Below are 23,583 nucleotides of genomic sequence, written 5' to 3'. Positions count from 1 at the left end.
CTTATTTGTTATTCATAATTAGAAGTACAGAAGAAAAAACATTATCTCACTACTCAGAGCTAATCATTGTTAACATTTTCCTGTATTCATCTTACATATTTTCTTCTGTACATAATGTTTTTATATGTTTTAACAAAAATGTAATACATACTTAATATAGTCTTGATTAGAAATACTTTGATTTGCAGGAGCTGACATTGATGCACTTTGTGTAGCTCCAAGACATGTGGAGAGATCTGATTTTTTTCAGTCTTTTTTTGAAAAATTGAAACATCAAGATGGCATTAGAAACTTAAGAGTAAGTATCCTCTGGTATTTAATATTTTGAACTCATTAATAAAAGTTTGGGCTTATGATTGAAATATTTCTTAAGAAGTTGCTGTATCGTATTAAAATAACAGATGGTTAAGAACATGGGCTTTATTTATAGTTAATACAGATCTGGGTTTGAATCTAGAATCTACCACATATTAGCTCTTAGATTTTAAGTTACCTATTTTCTTTGAGCCTAATTTCCTCAAAGCTGTAAGATGGAGATGTAGTGATAACTTTTTATAAGGTTTTTCTGAGGATCAATGAGATAATTGACATAAACATTGACTATAATATTTGATGAGTGGTTGATGCATATCAAATGATAGCTGTTAATATGTGTAAGATTCAGTTAGTCATTCTCTTTGGGCATATCTAGCCACTCATTCAGCAAATGAAATTTCAGCACCAGTGATATGTCAGATACTGTTCTTAGTTCCACAGATACAATAGTGAACAAGACATAGTTTCTGGGAGGGAGGGATTAGGAGAACTAAACAAACATAGCTTTAATGCAATCTGAAGTGCTAGGGTAAGGTGAAGTTGAAAGGATCTGCATTATTTGGGCATCTGGGAATGGAGAAGGAGGTTAAGAATTTGTTAGGTTGGGGGATTAAGGAAAGCTCAGAAAGCTGACATTTCTACTAAATCCAAATTACATTAATTGTATTTTTTTTAATGGATTAATCATGAGCTCTGATTATATTTTAATTTCCAGTACTAGCACTCTTTGTAAATAATCAGTTTTCAATTTAGTCTCAACAAATAGTAAGTACCCAGGTGATAGCAGTTCTGCCTGCCAGTTTCTGATGAATATTTTTAGGAGGATAATAAATTAGATAACCACTGTCATGACATTTTCTGTATCTTAAATAACACGATCACAGAGTAGAAGCACTTACTTACTTGGAATGTGAGACCAAGAACATTTTCACTTTTTAGCAAAGGTATTCATATTATTGGCAGTTAGGAAGGATAGAGAAAGGATTATACCTTTAAGGGATTATTTAGGGACGCCTGGGTGGCTCAGTCAGTTAAGAGTCTGCCTTCGGGGTCCTGGGATCGAGTACCACATCCGGGCTCCTTGCTCAGTGGGAGGTCTGCTTCTCCCTCTGCCTGCTCTGCCTGCCGCTCCCCCTGCTTGTGTTCTCTCTCTGACAATAAATAAAATCTTTTAAAAAATAAAGGATTATTTATATGTTCTAATTCTTGTCCTCTTTTGTAGGCTGTAGAAGATGCCTTTGTACCTGTTATAAAATTTGAATTTGATGGAATTGAAGTAAGTGTTTAATATTTTTTCTGACTTTGCAACTGAATTAATACATAAGGCTTTTTTCAGTTTTGGTTTCTTTTTTTTTTTTAATCAGACTGACAAAGACACATATTTTAAAGAATCAAGTAGTTTTTAAATAGTTCCTCACCTTTCTTTCTCCTGTATCTATTGACTTCTCACTGTGGAAAATGAACCAGCTTCCATCCTTACCCCATGATTTTTATATACACCCTTCTTATTCCTATAATCTAAAATAATAATGTTATAATTTTGATTGGAGCAATATTCAGTGTTTATATTATTATGATCTTATAAATAATGTTCAAAACTGAGCACAGAGTATACTAAATTATCATTCTTTGTGGCATTTTGTTTCTTGGGAGTTAATAATTGTTTTGCATTTTGTTTGTTTGGTTTTTATACTTAACACTAATTCAAAGTCAGTCTTTGCTAGCTGTCTGAATCTCCTCTAAATAGATTTAGATTTCTTGGGTGTTCTGTCATTATCATCTTGAAAAAAATACATGAGTCTTCTCACATGTAGGATTCCACACCGATTGTTCTCCATGAAGGATAACCAGCTGGCCTCCTGGATCTTTCTTTACTATCATCCTGGGATTTCTCTTCTTTTTTGACTTACTGTCATTTTAGTGGCACTCATCCACTAGCTTCCTGAGAAAGAGCACATATTTTTGAGATCCTGCATGTTTAAAAATGTCTTTATTTGGTTCTCAAACCAAAATAATAGTTTGGCTGAGTATAGAGTTCTAGGTGGGAAATGTATCTCAGAATTTTGGGCTTTGCTTCATTTTCTTCTACCTTTCATGCTGTGTTGAAAATGTGATGCCATTTTGATTTCTCGTCCTTTGTGATCTGTTTTGTCTCTTTAGACACTTAATATGATCTTTTATCCCTGGGCCTCATAGTTGTAAAATTCATGGTAATGTACTTTGGTATGTGTCTTTCAACCAAATATGCTAGGCACTCTTCCACTTTGGAAATTCCTGTCCTTCCATTCTTGGAAATTGTATTGAATTCTATTGGATTTCCTGCCTTTGTTTTCTCTTTTTTCTGTATATTGGACCACCACATACTTATATTTTTCTTCTGCTTGTGGGGGTTTTCTCATCTTCCAAGCTTCCTATTGTTTTCCATTTCTGCTGTCATATTTTTAATTTCTAAGAATAACTTTGTTATTTTCCTAAGTGTTCCTTTCTATTTATGTATGTATTTATTTACAGCCTCCTATCCTTCTTTCCTGGATACAATATTTTTTATCTCTGCTTTCTTAAATCTGCTAAGTCTGTTACCACTTATCCATCTGCTTCCATAGTTTTTGCTGTTGTCTCCTTTTAGTCCCTTCGTCCTAGTGGAATATGCCTTTAAAAACAAAACTAAATAAAAAACAGAATGAATTGTTACTGATATTTTAGTGGGGTTTCAAGAGGGAGTGAATGTAAATGTGTGTTGGATCTGCCATCTTTATCTAGAAATTCATTCATAAGATTTTGATGTCCTTTTTAATGCTTGGCATATATGCTAAAATTAAAATGCTTTCCCTTAATTTGCAAATTTAATTACCCTCACAAAACTTTGCAGTGATTTTCCCATGTGAGATTGCCTACATAAGCTTTTTTAAGTTTTGGTAGAACTTCCCAAACTAATAATTAGAACTTTATACTATTGAGGTTGGGGTGGGGGGTGCGGAGAATGGACTAGAAGGAGAAAAAGTAATATTTTTCTCTTTTTTTGCATCTTTCCAAAGATTGATCTAGTCTTTGCAAGACTGGCAATTCAAACCATATCAGATAATTTAGATCTAAGAGACGACTCTCGACTGAGAAGCCTTGATATAAGGTGTATTCGCAGCCTAAATGGTAAGCTTCTGAAAAAAAAAATCTCAGATATCTGCTTGAAAACAATTAGACAAAGAGATCTTTTTTGCAGAACTATTAATGGACTTTTGAAGGTCTTGGATTAACTCAGTTAAAAATGATGTGATTTTCTTTATATAGATAATCTGACCACATTTAGGCATTTTAAAAGACATGCATTTATTTGAAACGTTGTTTATGTTTATAGTAATGGTGCGCAGACTTAATGGTCTCAGGACCCCTTTGCGCTCTAAAAATTTATTGAGGACCCCAAAGATCTTCTATTTATGTGGAATCTATCAATAGATTTTAGATTTTATGTGGAATATCTGTCAATATATACCATATTAGAAATAAAAACAGGAAATTTTAAAGTATTTATTTCAAAATAAGAAACCCATTCTAAGTGAATATAAATAGTTTTTATATGAAAATGGCATTTTTTTTTTGCATTTTTGCAAATCTCTTTGACTTAATGGAAGATAGCTAGATTCTCCTGTCTGTTTTTTCAGTTAATTTCTTGTAATGTTTTGATTGAAGCACAGGAAGAATCTGATCTCTTAAAGATACATAATTGGAAAAGGGAGGAGAATTTTAATAGCTTTTTCAGAAAACTGTGGATATTCTTTGATAATACAGCAAAACTTGACCAGTGACAATATCTTTTTTCTTTTCAACAGCTTTATTGAGGTATAATTACGTGTCATAAAATTTGTTCTTTTTAGGTGTACAATTCTGTAGTCTTTACCATATTCAGAGTTGTGCACCACAATCCAATTTTAGAACATTTTCATCATCTTCAAAAGATCCCTCTTACACATTTACAGTCATTCTCCTTTCCAACCCCCAGTCCTAGGCAGCCACTATTCTACTTTGTGTCTATAGATTTGCCTTTTCTGGACATTTCATATAAGTGAGATCATGCAGTATGTGGTATTTTGTGTCTGGCTTCTTTCACTTAGCATAGTGTTTGTGAGGTTTGTCCATGTTTGTAGTATATATCAGAAGTTTGTTCCTTTTTATTGGTGAGTAAAAGTGTTTTTTTAAAGGTTAATTTGAATATCGGATCTAAAACCACATCAATTAACTTTTTATATTCTTACATTAAAATCTATTGGTCTGTCTTATTCTTTGAATGGATCTTTTACCCATACATGATTTTGTACTAGCAAGCCTTAGTCATTTGGAAATTACTGGTTCACAAAGTTATTTGGATCTTCAAAATGTTAACACACATTTCATTATAAAATACCCAGGAAAATCACATTCATTAATATCACCACCAATCTCATCAGAAAAGTCTTTACATATTGGAAAGCTGTCCGGCTCACAGTAGCAGATACTAGTTGTCCAAAATTCTAATTTTTACTGAAAGCTCAAATTTTATTATTGGTAACAAGTTTTGTCATTTGTTTTCCTTAAAATGAGGGACTCACTTTGTTCATTTTTTAGGATTCTTCTAAGTAAAACTGGTGTTCCTTGAAAAAAACAGGTAGTTCAGCTTTCTTTAAACTTGCTCAAACATTGGATGGGCCCCTCTCCTCTTTTCTAACTTCAAATGTGTGGTGGTGAAGGTAATTGTTTAATAGTACAATTTGTTGTTAAAGCTTTGGTACTAGCAGTTTTTACCCCCACTGCTTTTGCACCGTTAATGCAAATGTTAACACAGTAAAGAGGCAAAGTTTTATTGTTATTATAAAAATAGGTTTGACAAACTTAAAAAAAAAAAGGTTAACCTAGCATTCCCAAGGGTCCAAGACTGCACTTTGAGAACAAAACACTGGCTTGTAGCATCTTTTATCATTGCATTTTTATTATACTTTCAGAGTACAACAGTAAATAACAGTATTTGTGAAATAGGGTGTATGTTAAAGCAATAACAGTTTTATAAGTTGGGGACATTTGATTAACAGTAAAGATAAATGGTGAAGAAAGCTAAAGATATTCAGATCCATCTCTTATTTTAATACTGAATTACATTACCCGTGCACTTTTTAATTCTTTAAAAGCAAAGTAATTTCTCATCTATGTGCTAAATTTCAAATACATAGAGAAAATGGCCCACATTTTATTATCTTTGATAGTTTCAGCATTTGAGAGTCTGGAAATTAGAAGGGTGTCTGAATTAACTAGATTTTGTTGCATAATGAAAAGTGAATGCTTTATCTTTTTCAGGATGTAGAGTTACTGATGAAATTTTGCATTTAGTGCCAAATAAAGAAACTTTTAGACTCACCCTAAGAGCAGTCAAATTATGGGCAAAACGTAAGTATCCCACATCTTTTAAGCTTGCATTATAAAATTACAATTTTCAGTTGCTAATGATAGAAGCACATATGGAAACTCCTGAGCCTATTAATTCTTTTGGGGATTGAGGTCCCGTAGATTTTGGAGAATCCTGTTTCTTTTTCAGATACAGTGGTTATGATGCTCTGATGTGTGACTCTACCTCCTTGTTCCTTGGTTTAAAACTAAAACCTCCTGACTTCCCATCTCAAGTTTTAGCCAAGCCGTCAGAATGAGTTAGAACTGGAAGAGTGAAACCCTCACTGTTCTTCACGTTCTCTGTGGGCAGGACCATCTCATTCATCTTTGTCTCCCCATTACCAGCAGCATGTAGCTTGTAGTAGGTATTCGGTAAATTTATTAAATGAAGGACCTACAGTGATAGTTTCAACTTTTTTATTTTTACATTATGACACTTTTCTAATAAAGGCTGGAACTAATTTATATATATACGTAGCATATGGTTCATAAAAGGCCCAATCCTGAGCTGGCACAGCTCGTTTTCTATTATTTGTAACTACACTTAAGTAGTACTATACTTCTGGCACCAGGTTTTACATAGTCTAAAACCATACTTTCCAATAAAACTTTTTGTGATGATGGAAATACTTCATATCTGTGCTATCCAAAAAGTAACCATGTGGCTATTGAGCACTTGAAATGTGCAACCAAGGAACTGAATTTTAAAATTAAATTACAATTTTAAATTAAACAGAATCTCAGAGAAGTAAAAGCATATGTCCACACAAAAATTTGTACACAGGGTGCCTGGGTGGCTCAGAAAGTTAAGCATCAGACTCTTGATTTGGCTCAGGTCATGATCTCTGGGTCCTGGAATCAAGCCCTGCTTTGGGCTCCATACTCAGGGGAAGTCTGCTTCTCTCCCTCTGCCCCACCCCCACTCTCAAATAAATACATCTTTAAAAAAAAATTGTGCACAGATATTCACAGCATTCTAGTCATAATAGTCAAAAAGTAGAGACAACCTTATGTTCATAAACTGATGATACATCCATAATATGGAATATTACTTGGCAATAAAAAGGACTGAAGTAAATTCTATTTATATGAGATGTCCAAAATAGGCAAATCTATAAAAGATAGAAAGAAGAATAGTGCTTACCTAGGTCTGGGAGGATTGGGAACAAGTAGGAGGGGAGTGACTGTTAAAAGTTTCTCTTTGGGGTGATGAAAGTGTTCCAGAATTGATTATGGTGGTGGTTACACAACTCTGTGAATATACTAAAAGCCATTAATTTTTAACCTTTTACATGGATGAATCCTATGCTATATGAATGGTATCTCCATAAAGCTGTTACCAAAAAAAAAAAAAAAAGCTATATGTGACTTGTGGCTACCATATTGGAAGTACGCATCCAAAAAGACATTAGACAAGTAGGATTTGTCCTTGGGTTCAGTTACCTTGTATAGTCAGGATAAAGTAATTTGCAAGAAAGGGATATCACAATTTTTCTTTCCTTACGGATTGAATTAAATACTATGTCTTGTCAATTCTTAGATGCACATTTTACACATTTAACATCTGAAATTGACATTTTGTATCTTTTTTTCTTGCTTAGTGGGACATAAAGTAATGCTATATTATGTAATTGGGGATCTAATGGTTTGATGAAATATGGTAATACTTTTTTATAGATTGCTGTAAGAAACAATTTAAGAGAAATGAATAATATCAATGGTGTATTTTACTTTATGAAGAGGTATCCAAATTCTGCAAAATACTGAAGTTAGTCCAGCTTTACACTTGATTTTAAAATGCCCGTGAATATGATTACTAATGAAATGTTTATTCTTCCTACTTGTAGACCCTCCAGATATCTTTCCTCCTTCCTTTCATTTCTTTTTCAACCATAGCTATTGAAAAGGGGGAAATTCCAGTGTTATATCAATAGAGCCCAGTTGGGCAGTCAGAACTGAGGCAGGGAACTGAGGTGTCTGTTTTGGTGAAGTAGGGGGATAAGATGCAGTTCATGGTTTACTAATAAAACTGTGGACCTAGCATGAAGGTCTGCTTATTGATTGTATAATGTTATTTCCAGAGGGGAAAAGCTAACTAAGCAATAGTCTTAGGAACTAAGTTATCCTATTCCTTATAGTTGAATGTCATGGATAGTAGATCCTAACAATAATTAACAGATATATTAATTTTCTAGGACGTGGTATTTATTCCAACATGCTGGGATTCCTTGGTGGTGTCTCGTGGGCAATGCTAGTTGCAAGAACTTGCCAATTATATCCAAATGCAGCAGCTTCTACTTTAGTTCATAAGTTCTTTTTAGTTTTTTCCAAGTGGTAAGTATTCATATGCATACTTTAACTATTTCCTAACTTCTGCCTTTATGTAAGTTTGTTTGGCAATTTAAGAGATACACATAGACTTTCTCTGTTGTATTAACATTCCTTTTAAGTTAAAAGTTTAAAGACATCAAATTTGAGACAATGATGAGACACCAGATGGCGCTTTCTTCTGGGGTTGGGAGGGGTCTGTAAATGTAGGCTTTTAGCTTGAGAGTGGTCGCAATAGATTTGGCTCTGATTACTAGCTACATATAGATTAATGTCTCATATGTAAAATGGAGGTGATAATCATAGCTACTACGTGGATTTATTAGTATTTTCAGTAAAGTTAGCTCTTGCTGCTACTAAATTATCAGAGTTAAATCCATGAAAGCAAATAGAAGGGGGAAACTCAAATTTTTTTCTAAGATTTATCTATTTTAGAGAGTGGGGGCTGGGCAGAGGGAGAGAGAGAAAATCTTAAGCAGGCTCCATGCCCAGCGCATGACCCTGAGATCATGACCTGAGCCGAAAACAAGTCAGACATTTAACTGGCTGAGGCACCGAGGTGCCCCTGGAAAATTCAGATTTAAATTAGCTACAGCTTAATGGGCTAAACAGTATTTTCCCTTTCAGAAGACACATTTTAAAATAAGCAGCTTTTTCTTTTGTATACTTCCTTCCCTTGCCCATTTGTTTTTTTCAATACCAAATACCCATCCACAATGTTTGCTCTATGAAAATTTAAAGAGAGTCTGATGATTTTACATTTCATATAGTTTCCGAAGTGAGGTCCTATGTGAATTAATTTGCCTTATTCATGTTAGGGAGTGGCCAAATCCTGTGCTGCTGAAGCAACCAGAAGAAAGCAATTTGAATTTGCCTGTTTGGGATCCTCGGGTATGTGACTTATTATTGAAATTAAACCTTTTAGGAAAAGGACAATTCTCTAAACTGTAATCTAAAAATAATTCTTATTCCTGCTCATCTTCCTTTGTATAGCTATAGTTCTTTCCTTCTACCTGCTGTGTTTTTTGGTGCAGATGATTTGTATCTCAAATTCTGATCCAAATGTTATGTCATTAAAAATCACCCATATAAGAGTAGATGAATGGGTGTATCAACCAAAATGTCATAATCCATTGTTAAAAACTGTCTTATAAGTAATTAGTTACTACTAATAAAGTGCTGAAGTATATAAAAGATTTACTTTGCAGTGCAATTTAGAGCCGACTCGTGGTTCTAAGCTAGCATAACTCTCACCCTGCATTTTAATTTGCTTTTAGAGTGAGTGCTTATTCCTCTGAGTTACCTATGGGAAGTTACCCATTGAGCAGATGCAGAAAGAGGATTAAGAACCATTGGATTAATAATGCTTTTTGCAGCTATGATACTGTATTTTCTTGGTTCTAAAAGACCATTGTTTATAAGATGCACCATCAGTTTAACAGCTTTTCAGAGGAAAAAGAAACTTCTACAGAGTTGCCTTTGAATATCAGACATATCTGACTTCAGAAATAAGTGTAGCTGGGGAGAGAAAATGTACTTCTTAGAATTGAGGAAATGTAGTATTAAATTTATATTTCATATTCTTCAGACTTTTGGGGAAATGAAGTGAGGACAACTGAAATAGGAGAATAGATCAATTATTCTGCTTCTAATTTCACAGGTAAATCCATCAGATAGGTATCATCTCATGCCCATAATCACCCCTGCCTACCCACAGCAGAATTCTACGTATAATGTGTCCACCTCAACTCGAACAGTAATGGTAGAAGAATTTAAACAAGGTAAACCTGTTGGTCCTTTCCCACGAATTTTTTATTTACAACAGTTTAAAGTGCAGTTATGCCTGTTATTTCTAAAAATTCTTTCAAATATGTATGTATTCTTTCAGTAATTGGTTTTCCAAAATATAATATTAAGTCCAAAATGGAGCCAGCCCAATCTGTTTGAAATTGATTTTTGTGTTCTGAGAAATAAATTTACTTTTTTTTTTTTTACTCAAGAGGTAGGGTTAGAGGTTTGGGGGTAGAGTGATACAGGAGCTTTAACAAAATAGCCAGCTTTCAAAATCAGTCTCTCTCTTGTTTTTAATTTAGGTCTTGCAGTCACAGATGAAATCCTTCAAGGGAAATCAGACTGGTCCAAACTACTTGAGCCACCAAATTTTTTTCAAAAGTATAGGTATTTGAAATTTTGCATTTTGTGTGTGTGTGTGTGTTTAAAGAAGAATGTTAAACTTACAAAGTTAATATATTATGGGTGACTGTTGTCACTTATATTTCAAGTGAGGTAGAGAATAGCTTAGCAGAAATCCTAAATGATGAGTTTGTGTATTCTAGTAGTATCTAACCCAGTATTAGTGGGTTTTGTTTTTAGTGAATTGTTTTTAATTGTAGGGTCTGGAATTAATTTTGTGAAAAATCAGAGCATGTTCTAATTTTCATAAGCTGTGTGCCTGCATTGGTTCTTTTGTTCAGTAGGAGAAAGAAAGAAAAAGTAATGTTGGAAAAGCAGACCCTAACAGTGTTTCTGGCTTTTTCCCCCCCCTCCTCCCCGATTGTTGCTAAAAATTCTTCATAGACATTATATAGTATTGACTGCCAGTGCATCAACAGAAGAAAACCATCTAGAGTGGTAAGAATGATATTCAAGTTGCATACTTACTCTGTGGTGATAAGATTTTTATGATGCTTTGCCACTTATAAAACATTTTGGTGACTGTTGTACATGACATCAGTGTTTGGTGTACATGACATCATGTGTTTGGTGACTGTTGTACAGTGCATCAGTGTTTAAGAAGTGCTGTCAAATTAATGGTTCAGATTTAGAAGTAACATAAAATAAGGGTATATGTATATTCTTTGCCTTTTGCCACTTCTCAGATTTACGCAAAATTGTGAGGCATTTTGAATGATTCTGATACCTAGCCTCTTACAGGATTTTCCATCCTTGCCATCATGTTTCCCCATCAAAACTAGAAGGAAAAGACATTTTTTATATTCTTTTAATTTAGGAGGTTAGTGGCATAAAAGCTTCTGTCAGCAGATAAGAGAGGCCTTTTTGGTCAAGGAGCAGTGCATTCTTTATAGTAAATCCAAATTCATTCCCTCTGCCTCCAGTGTACTGATGTCCCTAACTCTATCAGGCAGGAGGTATTAGGACACCAGAAATCGTTGTGCTTTCCTCGGGTCTGACCTCTGGAAAGGGAAAACACGATACTGTCTTATTTTCACTTCCAAAGTTTAGTGCTTATTATTTTATTGATAATTAAAGAGACACTGAAAAAAATCCTGTCACTAAAATGAAATATTTCGTTTGTAGGGGCACCTGGGTGGCTTAGTTGGTTAAGCATCTGACTCTTGGTTTTGGCTCAGGTCATGATCTCAGAGTCCTGGGATCAAGCCCCTCATTGGGTGGGCTCCACGCTCAGTGTGGAGTCTGCTTATTCCCTCTCCCTCTGCTTCTCCCCCACTCACACATGGGCGCTCTCACTCTCTCGCTCTCAATAAATAAATAAAGTCTTTTTTTAAAAAAAAAGAATATTTCATTTGTCTAGATTGGAAATTGTGAAACTGTGGTCTGGGCCAAATCTAGTTTGCCACGTGGTTTTTTTTTGGTTTTTTTTTTAAAGATTTTATTTATTTATTTTGACAGAGACACAGCGAGAGAGGGAACACAAGCAGGGGGAGTGGGAGAGGGAGAAGCAGGCTTCGCGTGGAGCAGGGAGCCCGATGCGGGGCTCGATCCCAGGACCCTGGGATCATGACCTGAGCCGAAGGCAGACGCTTAACGACTGAGCCACCCAGGCGCTCTGCCACGTGTTTTTAAAAATAAAGTTTTATTGAGGGGGTACCTGGCTGGCTCAGTCCCAACAATCATGTGACTCTTGATCTTGGGGTTGTAAGTTTGAGCCCCACGTTAGGTATAGAGATTACTAAAAAAATTAACTTTAAAAAATTTTTAAGTGAAAGTTTTCTTGAAATACAGTCATGCTCACTCATTTATATATTGTCTGGCCTCTTTCCAGCTATATGGCAGAGTTGAATAGTTGCAACAGAAACTGGCCCACAAAGCCTAAAATATTTACTGTCTGGCCATTGATAGAAAAAGTTTGCCAACTTCTCATTTAGATAACACTGAGCAGTAACTCGGTGTTCCATATATGTGCTGTTGAAGCATATACAATTATAATGTGTAAGCGTTTTCAAGTGTTTGAATAATGTAAAAATGTCCTTGTAGTTATTCTAATTAATGAAATCATTGTAAGTTAATATAATAGCTGACAGTAGTTACATTTCTTAGATAGAAAACAGAGTTGCAGAAACCTGATGAAACTTTCATGTTTTAGTAGTATCTGATCTGAATTTACTGAAACTTTTTTAAATGCAATATCTAGTACCAATTTTATGAAAATATGAGCATGTTTATTATGAATTAGGTGCTAGATATTAGTGCTTTTTTTCCCCCACGTTATTTAAACATATCTTAGCCTTAGCGTATAGACATAAGATGTGAAAATGAAAGAACCACATTAACCAACAGATTTTGTCCATGCTCAAATCATGACTATTTTACGGTCTTAACAGGCAGGATAGTTTAGATCAGGAATTCACTAAATAGAGCAGTTCTTTTAAATGAGGGGAAGGGGGAAACACAAATTGACTAACTTGTCATTTACTTAAATGGTATTTCAAAGTCACTAATATATTTGACTAAATATTTTAAATGAACATGTAAGGCATCATAGCTAATATGCTTTTTGGGTTACTTAGATGTAGTTTCCAAATATAATATGGAAAAATTTTGTTCACTGTTCTGTTTCAGGGTTGGATTAGTAGAATCTAAAATTCGTGTGCTTGTTGGAAACTTGGAACGAAATGAATTTATTACTCTTGCCCATGTAAATCCCCAATCATTCCCAGGAAATAAGGAACATCATAAAGAGTAAGTTAATTATTGTTTAATATTATATTTCTTAAATAATGTTATTTGACAGTATGCATTGTTTAAGATTATTTGAGCATGAGTGGTCATGCATTAAAACTAGTACATACTGTGTTGGTGGCCCACAGAGCCCAGCAGAAACTCCATCACAAAATTTGGAGCATCTTTAGATTTTTAGTAGGTTGTTTACAAAGCCATTTAATCCTCTTTGTAACAACACATGATAACTGATCAGTGCTCTTGTTGTCAGTTTTAAGAATTTAGCCAAACCATTGCAATTTGTATTTATGCTTCCATAGAGGCCAAGTTTGAATTACCAAATAACATCTAAAATTGTAAAAAAAAATTAATGGAAACTTAAAATTTTTATTTTATAGCAACAATTACGTATCAATGTGGTTCCTTGGAATAATTTTTCGGAGAGTAGAAAATGCAGAAAGTGTTAACATAGACTTGACCTATGATATACAGTCGTTTACTGATACAGGTAAGACTTCGTCATCATGGAGCCGTGGTTCTCAGCCTCAGCTGTAACATGGTATCATCTGCCATGGATCTGGCTGGCTCTGTTTTTCAGTTGGTTAAATGAATATGGTACATTCATATTATGAAAACCTATGCTGCTATTTAAAAAACTAAAGGCATGGTGAAACCATCTCTAAGACATTAAGTGGGGGGAAAGTTGCAGAACAGTATGTATAGTGCACTACCATTTTTATAAATAAGTAAAAAAAATATTTATGTGCATGTTTGCTTATAAATACATTCTTTGGAAGGCTATATAGTTTTAAAAAAAGAAGCAGGCAGAACTGGGTGCTTTTAGGTCAAGGAACCAGGTGTGTCTAGGGGATGGGGCGAGGAGACTTCACTCAGTGCCCTTGTACTGTTTGAGCTTTGTACCAAATGATGGTATTATCTATTTTAAAATAGACAAATAAAGAAACTTATACAGGTGATTTTTATTTTCATCGTGCACAGATAGGAGCACAATCATAAAGATGACTTGACTCTTAATTTTTTAACATATACTAATGGTACAGCTTGCTGATTATATTTCAGAATCAATGAAAGAGTGTCTTTCACATCTAGCTCCCTATTGACACCTCTCTGGAATATCTTACTGTATCTGTTATAAATTTGGAGTTGTCTTAATCTGGAATAGTGTATATTCATACTATTAATATTTTTGACTTGGCTCATCTGAGTTTTCTAAATTCTTCTAAACTAGCTTTCACATTTATCATGAAAATGCAGATTCCTGTACATCACGTCAGCACCAGTGAATCCCCCACTCTGGGAGAGGAGCCAGAGAATCTGCAAGTTGAACAAGTACTCCTGGTGATGCTTCTATAAGCAATCTGGAATGAAAACATAAATTTTTCCATTCTAATTTGGGCTCATTTTTCCAAAAGCAGGAGGTTGGGAAGCTCTATTACAGATTTATAGAATATTCTTCTCTAGATAAAGATACTGAGACCCCCAAGAGATAATTTACCACATGTCACAGTACTTACTGTGCAAAAGAAGCCTCTTATCTGTGTCTTCAGTAAGCTTGTAATCTGATTTGGTATTCACAGTTGAACATACATTAAATAATTGGTGTGTTAATAAAACTGACTTTCTTACAAGATGTGAAAAGCACTAGAAGGGACTCTAGGGCTGTGTGTATTTTAATCTCAGCAAGTTGTTCAGGGCTGTTGTGCATCATTTCCCCACCTGTACAGTAAGGATGTATTTCTAGATAGTTCCTAACAGTCTGACATTCTATGATTAGCGTAGTAAAAGAAGCTTCGTGGAGAAGAGCGTGAATTGTATCTTGGATATTTAGTATAAGGATTAGCTTAGACTTGGGTAAGTAATTAGGAGAAAGATTGCCTTTTGGGAAAATAACAGAAAACAGGATTTGGAAAAAACTTTTTTCATGCATTTATTTTGTTAATGAGATTGAATTATTGGAAAATCTTAGAAGTTGGACATGAGAAAACTAGTTGGTACTTATTTTTTTTAAGATTTTATTTCTCTGGAGAGAGAGAGAGCTTGCATGCATATGCACACTAGCAGGGAGGGGGCAGGGAGAGAGAATCTTAAGCAGGCTCCACACCTGACAACGGGCTTGATCTCATGACCCTGAGATCATGACCCGAGCTGAAACCAAGAGTCGGATGCTTAACCAACTGAGCCATCCATCCAGGCACCCCTAAATGGTACTTAAATAGGATTGTGACAGGGTGAAAATGTTTGAGAAATAGTTGTTCTATAAGCAGGGTTGGTATGTGTGTGAGATTATGGGGAGATACCAAATGTATGCATTTTAGAGAAAGAAAACAGACCTCTCAGTTCAGGAAGAAGTTGCCCATTTAACATATTAACATTGTTACAGTGTACAGACAGGCAAATAATATAAACATGCTAAAGGAAGGAATGAAAATTGAAGCAACTCATGTTAAAAAAAAGCAACTTCATCACTACCTTCCAGCAGAGATTCTTCAAAAGAAGAAAAAGGTGAGTTTATAATCTTAACTCTCCAGTGTATAGTTCCACTCAGACGCAGGATGCTGGGACCAGATTTGCACTTTTCACAGCTCCCAAACCTATTGAATAAAAAGGAAAGAAAGATACAATTCAATCTAGAACTAAAATCTCCCCTTCATTAATCACAAAATACATTTTATGTACTTCAGAGTTGAAACCAGTAATTATTTTCATTTGCTTTTTGAAATCCTAACTGCTTTCCCCCTCTTTCAGCAAAGTCTTTCTGATGTTAGTCGAAGTTCAAGTGGACCACAGTCCAAAAGATCATCTCTAGATAGCAATTGTTTGGATAGCTCCAGGGACACTGATAATGGAACACCTTTTAATTCCCCAGTGTCTGCAAACAAACCTTCCAAGCCGGACATTCCTCCTTCAGGAGAAATAGAAAGGTCTGTTTTTCAGAATTTTCTTTTCATTCTTCAGTTTGGGGATGATGTAAACTTTTCTGTACCTTAGCTTAATTGTTAATATATTTTATTTTACCAGTTGCTAGTCATTTGAAATACTTGACAATTTGTTCTAATCCTGTGGGACATGGGATAGGCTTATGAAGATGTAGGACTAGATCAGTACACAGAAATGCACAGGCTTTCTCTTTTCTCCGTTTTTACTCGGTCCTCTGCTTTTCTTCCCGTTTTCTCTTCCTTCAGTGAAATGTTAAAGTAGGAGTACTTGAAAGAAATAATCCTGAATGTTGAGTGTTATTAAATAAGTAACACAGATTACTCATGATAATTCAAAACTTTTAATAGGAATAATGCTGAGCCTGCTGCTGTCATTGTGGAAAAGCCACTGAGTGTCCCACCAGCACAAGGACTATCTATCCCAGTCATTGGTGCAAGTAGGTATCTGCACTTTTGTTAGTAATGATTTTACTACGTATACATTTAATTACTAGAATTTTTCTTTCCTTTTCAGAAGTTGATTCTGCAGTAAAAGCTGTATCACCCCCAGCTGTGTGCACCATTCCTACTGTAGTAGGACGAAATGTCATTCCTAGAATCCCAACACCCCACAACCCTGCCCAGGGACAACCACATCTTAATGGAATGTCAGCTAAGAATGTTACACACAAGAGATCCCATTCCCCATCCGTAGATGGGTCTTCTAAGAGGTTGAAAGACATAGAAAAGGTAAATTACATAGTGGTAATTCTGTAGTTTTTTGGGTTTTTTTTAACTAGCACTAAAGAAATACACAATTCTCCATAGCTATCTTAGTGCTCCTTTAGGATTTGACTAATAAGAAAATTTGCCCAAACCCTGAGGGAATAATACTGATTGTTCGTCCTAATTCAAATCAGTAATAGATCTGAAAACTTAAATGATTGGTCTAAGTTTCCTCTTGACTTACAGAAGTCATTACTGGTAACTAATCATATTTATTATGTTACAATGTTGATGTCTTCTGCCTCCAGTAGGTGGTGGTAAGACTACTTCGTTATCATCTGAATTGATTTAACCATAAAAGATCACTCCAATTGTAGAAGTTAATGGTGGCAGCTGAATTCAGTCTAAATTCATTTCCCTCACCAACCCATGTTTGCAATAGTTTTGATGAAAGCCTTATCACTAGTTTCTAAGCTTGTGTAGATTGTATGGTTTTTATAGGTAATAATAGCAATTCATTTTAATGTTTATATTCTAGTTTATTCGACTTGAATCAACGTTTAAGGAATCACGTGCTCCTGAAGACAGAAAAAGAAAAGCAATGGTAACTGTATTAATGGTGTGCCTCAAAATACTGCTTTCAGAGAGCCATGTATCAGGAAAAGTACTGTATTTGAAAGTGAATCAGATTAGATAGGTCTGTGAAGTTTGGGTTGTGTTTTGTTTTGTGTAGAAATAAGCGTACAGAGGAAGGAAAGTTTTCATTTGAATATAATTCTGTTTTAGGATGCCATTGGAGGAGAATGTATGCCTATTCCAACTATTGACACATCACGCAAAAAGGTAACAAAGTCTTATTCATAGGTGATTTACAGGTACAAAAAGCTTAAGATCCTTGCACTGAGTGAAAGAACAGGATGGTAAGATTTTGTTCCTGTCCTCAAAGACCAGCAGTATAGTTGGGAGTTGGGGTAGAAATAGCAGTGTCTGGTCATTAAATATATGTACCTCAGAAGGGAGGAGAAGAGGGAGTAGTTGAAGACTTCACTACTTACTCAGATAATGTACAGCCTTTGTTTATTTTTAAAGAAGTTTAGTGCTCAGCACAGTAATTTCTTACCAACACTTGATAGTCTATATTTGTTGTACACCACTGCTTACTATCAAAACTTAGGCTTGGTACTTACTAATATTTTGGAAGAGCCAAATGTATCAGTATTCATAGTAAGTACCTTTAAAACATGAGCTAAAGAGCCCCTAAACCTCAATTTAAAAATTTATTTTTCAAAGAATTACCACTGAAACTAATAATATGGTATTATTAAGCATGGTAAGTTAATAAGCAGGTGCCCAAAAATCAGCCTTGTGTATATATATCAGAGACAGCCCTTCTCTGAGAGTTTACATGGCTTGTTTTCATGCCCTGTTAAAGAATAAAGTACTTGTCACAATCAGTTGTCACCCTGCCAGGTTCCTTCCAATGTACTGGCCATTTTAAAAACAAATAGAAAGTATCATACTTTCTTTTAGTTGTAGAAGGCATAAAATTTTTTTTTTTTTTTAAAGATTTATTTATTTGAGACAGAATGAGAGAGAGAGAGCGCATGAGAGGGGGGAGGGTCAGAGGGAGAAGCAGACTCCCTGCCGAGCAGGGAGCCCGATGCGGGACTCGATCCCGGGACTCCAGGATCATGACCTGAGCCGAAGGCAGTCGCTTAACCAACTGAGCCACCCAGGCGCCCTCATAAAATTCCTTTTAACATAAAGAGTGGTTTACAAAAAATATGGGTGTATAACTATAGATGATAATGGAAGAAAAAAGTTTGATAGGGATATTAAGTACGAAAGCATGAAATGACATGCCTGGGTCTGGCTTTAAAATATTTCAAGTATAAAGGGCAAGGATATAAACCAAACAAATGTAGCAAAATTTTAATGTCTTGGTTGTGGCACTGAAGTCTTCATTGTCCTATTCTCCACTTCTGTGTATGTCTGAAATGTTTCATGTGTTTTGAATGGCCATGGGTAGGATACAGGTTTAGCTAAGGTAACACAGGAGGGGAATTAACTCCGCACACTGCTTCCATCACACAGCTGTCTGTAGTTTAGAGCTCAGCATTTGCCTTCATTATATAGTCCTCTTTAGTATCCTCAGAAACCCTCATCTAGACACCCCTGAATTTCACCATCACTGAAAAAACCTCGTCTGGGTACAAAGTCAGTTTTCCTGAAAAAAGTATCTCACAAGTGGGGTTTACAGTGTTCATTTCAATGAATGTATTACAGAAACTAAATGGATATCCAGTTTTCCTCTGTAACACACCCATTTTTCACCTTAGCACCCCAAGAGTTTCCTGCTTAGTGACCCTGCTCTTCCTACTTCTTTTTACCATTGCCTGACTTTGAGGAGGACTATGTTGTTTTGCATTTCTCAATCCAGAAGTGGCAAGTAATTTAACAAAGTCCTTTTTCCTATACATACACTTTCCCCACTTGGACCCTTCCCCTGTACCTCTGCTTTTCACCTCCAACTGTATAAAAAAGTCCCCAAAAGAAGGAAATGTCTGTGAACATTGGAAGAAAATATCTAACACATGTGAGTGCTTAAGAGCTTAAGGGATTTGGAGGAAAACTCAGTTTGTGACCAATTTCTAGTTGGGACTTGATAATATATATTTGCTGTTCCTTCTTTGTTTCTACTCCTTTCTAATAGAGACTACCCAGTAAAGAACTACCAGATTCATCATCTCCAGTTCCAGCAAATAACATCCGAGTCATCAAAAATTCCATTCGACTGACCCTTAATCGGTAAAAGCAGTGCCTCCTTACTTAAGTGAATATGCAATCATTTAGTGGCGTAGATGCAGCCACTCTTTAAAAGAGAAGTGGCTGTCGTACGTAAAGTAAGGTGAAAGTTTCAGTCATCGGACTAACGACCTTGAAGTGGTTTTTGAACTCTCACACTTTGACCTGCAGATGCCGTAGCATTCTCTCATTGATTGCTACATACACTTCTGTGAGGATCACCTGCTATCAAATTGTCATCTACAGTATTATGGCTTTGCGTTGGAGGTTTTACTGCCTTAACTTTCGATGCTTGTTTCTCTGTTGTGGGAACCAGTTCTTGGCTCTTTGGACACGGATAAAACAAGTCCTGAACTTTTCTTTTTTTAAGTCTTATGTTATAATCATTGTATAGAACTGAAAAAGTTGAAAACACACAAAAAAATTGTCTTGTAATTTTTCAAATGTTAACACATTTCCTTTAGCATTGAAGCCACTTTGTGAAACCTGAGATAAATGAATGTGAGGTATCTTTTCTGCTTTCCTCATTTGTGTAGATGTACTTATTGTCTATTCTGTTGATTTAAATTATTTTTTTCCAGAATGGCACATGGAATATTTAAATTTTTATTTTTTGTGCCTTTCTGTCCAAATGTTGCATAGTTACCAGGGAGGATTAGTCCAGTGATTACATAAGAGTTGGGCACCATAAATTATATTTTGCCTCCCATGGAGGCCTTTGAAATGCATCTTTATTAAGAATCAAAATATAACCAAGATACTGAAAGTCAGTATATGAATGGTGAAATTGTTACATATCCTAGCTCATGCCATTCTTGTTAGTTGACTGGTATTTTTTACTGAGGAGCAATTCATTCCAGCACCAACAATAAGATACCTTGAAGTATGGCAAACTTGTATTTTTGAGGTGTAAAATTAACTTGGCATGGTAGTTCTTGGCCATTACTTACCCCACAACTTCAAACAGTTTCTTCATGGACTAGGCATGCAGAAATAAGCAGTGGATTTTATGGAAACCTAAAGGCATTTTTGAATGACATTGTTACCAACCATTAATTGGCTCAGGACCTTTGTAACTTTTATTTAACTATATGAGTTGTCTTTTTTTACACTGCTTTTTTCAATGCATTTCTTAATATTTTTTAAGTTTCATGAACGCATGCTCAGTTTATTAAAATCCATAACCATGTAATTCTTCTTGTAATATGTTGATTCAGTGTTTTGTAAATGAAGTCGTATGTATTTTCAGAGTATTTTTGTATGTACTGTAAGATACCATCTTTTCAAAGAGAAAACTTTAAAACCTTTACTGTCTCTCTTTAGTCTAATTTTTTAAATGTGGATTATGCTTGAATTATTCTTAAAATGAAAATGTATAGATTGGACAGCCAGGAATGCTAGTATTTATTACCTTCTTCAGCTTTTCACTCGGCAGTTTAGTAGGTTCTGGTAGGAAAAACACAAAAGGGTACATTTGAATAGTGCAGGGAAAATACTTGGTTGTATATGTTATAGGACTCGTGGGACTCAGTTAGCCTAAGGAGTAATAGTCCATACTCTCTTGCAAGCCCCTTACCACTGAGTTGAAATGCTTGGAATTGTGATTGTCAGAGAGCAGTATCCTTCACCCACGCCTGTTCCCTGATCCCTAGGTTTCTGAAATGGAAATTCTAGCATTTAACTCGTACAAAGGAAAACTTAGAAGAGCAAGGAAAAAGTAATGATTGTTCAATTATTCACTTTTTACATAGCAAAAGACAAGAATGAAATCCTATAAACCAAGTTGTAGCTCGGTTGGAAAGCTCTTTTAGCTCTTCCTTTATTCAGCTATTCCAAGACTTGTTCTATAAATACTCTTCGAGCAAAAGTAAATGATTTTGAAAGGACTAAATAACTGTCACCTGACTTCAGACTTTGAAAAATTCTTAAGATTTGAGTAAATTTTATATATGTGATATGTTTGCATTTCTGTGTTTAATCTATTTTCCCCTTCGATTATCAGTCTTCAGGGTCTCTTTAAGAATTTTGTTTACCCTCCTTTTTAAACAGATTCTTTGGAGTGACTAGTGGAGTTTTTAATAAAAGAAAGCTACAGGCTTAACCCTGTACCCCAGTATAGTTATTTTCTCTCGTTTTAAAGGTCCCTTCAGCATGGGGTTGAGACATAGCCAAATGGTTCAGTGTTAGACACCTCGAGGATCTCATTCTTCAACCTGTTTGGTAACTGGGGAGTTGATGAGATGCTTTTGAGATGGCGGGTTTGATCAGAAATGACGTGTTTCCTATCCTAAGCCGTAGGTAGAACTTTCAGTACATTTTGTGACTGTAGGAGGAGAGCTCCATTGTATTGGTTCCAAGTAAGTAAAAGGGGAAGTTATGGTCTGGGATTGTATGTTATATTCAGAGGCACTAGATAAATGAAATGTGACTTCGAGTTTGAAACTATACTAGAAATATATTTTATAAAGTCAAATAACCTCTAATATGTAGACATATGTTCATTTTCATAAGGGTATTAAATTTTAATCTCAGTGTTCGGGACTGGCTCTGAAGAATAGTGTATATCAAAGGAAGATAATTGCTAGCTTAAATCTGAGGGGCTTAACTCATTTGAGGGGGTACATGGCTTAAAACCTTGTAAAAATTAGGGCAGCAGAATGAATTTTAAGACTATTGGTGCTTACAATGGGTGTCTTAAGGCAACAATCTTGACTATAAGAGTCAGTACTTGACTACAGTAGCAATAAAGTGAAGATGGACAGTGTCCACACGGGCTGACCTTATTCTGTGTTCCTCAGCTTTGAAGTAGGAATTCCTAACTTGGGGATCATGGGCCTTTGGGAGGAATCCTTTGCAAATGTATGTAAGAAATTTTATATGCTTTTGGGGGAGGGGCGGATTCATGAATCTCATCAGCTTTTCAAAGTGGTTCATGACCCTTTTTTAAAGAAAGGGGGTGATGGGGCATTGTTAGGAACCACAGTTTTGCAAGATTGAATAATCCCAGACTCCCAAGGTTTTTTCTGTAAGATTTTTCTGTGGTACATTTCTAAAAATGTACTATGGCTCTAACTAGTAAAGTGGGCTGTTGGACGATTCTGGAACACCAAATTTCTCTCTTGAGTTTCTTTATATATTGCAGATGAACCTTAATCAGTATTTAAAAAAATATTTACTATCAAATTTATAAATGTCCTGTTTACTTAGATTCATTAACAGAGTCAAACTTTAACAAGTTTCAACCTAAGAATGATCAGAGTAGGTAGCTTAGAATGGTCATTAGAATCATTAAGGATCCTAATCCTTTGATTTCAGTAGCATTAAAGTTCTCTCTTGTTCCTTCATGTTTGTGGTTCAGAGCAGAACAGACTGAACAGACCAATAAATAGAACTTTAGTTTTAAAAAATAATATGTGTGTGTGTGTTTAAATACCTACCTATTAAATCTCCCAGAACTTAGAATTTAGGTCATGATGATAGTGGTAAGTAGTACAGATGGAAGAAAACAGGTCTCAAATTCCTTTGGATTTCTTGAAAGAATTGTACAAGATCAGATCTTTCCCAAATTCCCTTTTCTGGATTTTTCTGGTAAAATTTTATATTTGTAGTTAGTTGAACAGAAGATTATCATCGGACTTGCTACAGTTTTTAAGCTACTGCTGCATTTTAGCAAAGACTTACGTAATTACCTTATAAAGTACTTAGGAGATCTTTGAGGTACATGGTGCTACATCACTCCACAGTATTATGTAAAATGAATGCTGCAGCTGCTGTTCCTTTCTAGATAGCTGTTTGTGTAGTTCATACTAATATTTCCTGCCTTTTATTTGGATTGTCTTCTTAGTTGTACACACAAGCCTCGCTTGTCTGGAATAAGTAATCAAATAAACTTGCTTTGCTAAATAGGTGTTGATGATTGATATTATTGGGGAGTAACTCAAGATACCTTAGTTATTTCTCAAACTGACAGCCAATTTGGTCATTTACCACCCAGACTCTTTCTAGCAGATAATGGTACCCAGTATCTGCTGAATATGAAAGCAAAGCTCATACTCAATTTGTATCACCAACATTAAACATTGGCAAGCAGTAGCACATGGTGGCATCTGCCTTGAGTACTGGGGGCAAAATCTGTCACTCTGGT

The 23,583-nt window shown here is 35.3% G+C and overlaps 1 protein-coding gene across 3 annotated transcripts in view; it reads left to right on the top strand.

Moving 5' to 3' along the window:
- PAPOLG (poly(A) polymerase gamma) overlaps positions 1-23,342 on the top strand; it is a 32,169-nt gene extending 8,827 nt beyond the window's left edge. Inside the window, exons 5-22 of one of the 3 annotated variants that reach the window (XM_035001493.1) lie at positions 189-298; positions 1,538-1,591; positions 3,351-3,462; positions 5,635-5,724; positions 7,920-8,058; positions 8,871-8,943; positions 9,713-9,833; positions 10,146-10,230; positions 10,630-10,683; positions 12,874-12,993; positions 13,371-13,480; positions 15,374-15,495; positions 15,739-15,914; positions 16,278-16,366; positions 16,444-16,658; positions 17,173-17,238; positions 17,421-17,477; positions 19,348-23,342. In XM_035001493.1, coding sequence (XP_034857384.1) covers positions 189-298; positions 1,538-1,591; positions 3,351-3,462; positions 5,635-5,724; positions 7,920-8,058; positions 8,871-8,943; positions 9,713-9,833; positions 10,146-10,230; positions 10,630-10,683; positions 12,874-12,993; positions 13,371-13,480; positions 15,374-15,495; positions 15,739-15,914; positions 16,278-16,366; positions 16,444-16,658; positions 17,173-17,238; positions 17,421-17,477; positions 19,348-19,446 — 1,892 coding nt within the window. In that variant the 3' untranslated portion in view covers positions 19,447-23,342. Of the gene's footprint in view, positions 1-188; positions 299-1,537; positions 1,592-3,350; positions 3,463-5,634; positions 5,725-7,919; positions 8,059-8,870; positions 8,944-9,640; positions 9,677-9,712; positions 9,834-10,145; positions 10,231-10,629; positions 10,684-12,873; positions 12,994-13,370; positions 13,481-14,247; positions 15,069-15,373; positions 15,496-15,738; positions 15,915-16,277; positions 16,367-16,443; positions 16,659-17,172; positions 17,239-17,420; positions 17,478-19,347 lie in introns of those variants that run through there. The other 2 variants (XM_035001494.1, XM_035001495.1) reach the window with 2 other exon arrangements.
- Positions 23,343-23,583: the final 241 nt, after the last annotated feature.

The sequence above is a fragment of the Mirounga leonina genome, unplaced genomic scaffold (genome assembly GCF_011800145.1).
Source record: "Mirounga leonina isolate KUSES-001 unplaced genomic scaffold, KU_Mleo_1.0 Mir_125, whole genome shotgun sequence".
Classification (NCBI taxonomy): domain Eukaryota; kingdom Metazoa; phylum Chordata; class Mammalia; order Carnivora; family Phocidae; genus Mirounga; species Mirounga leonina.
This window is presented reverse-complemented; position numbering and strand designations above follow the sequence as displayed.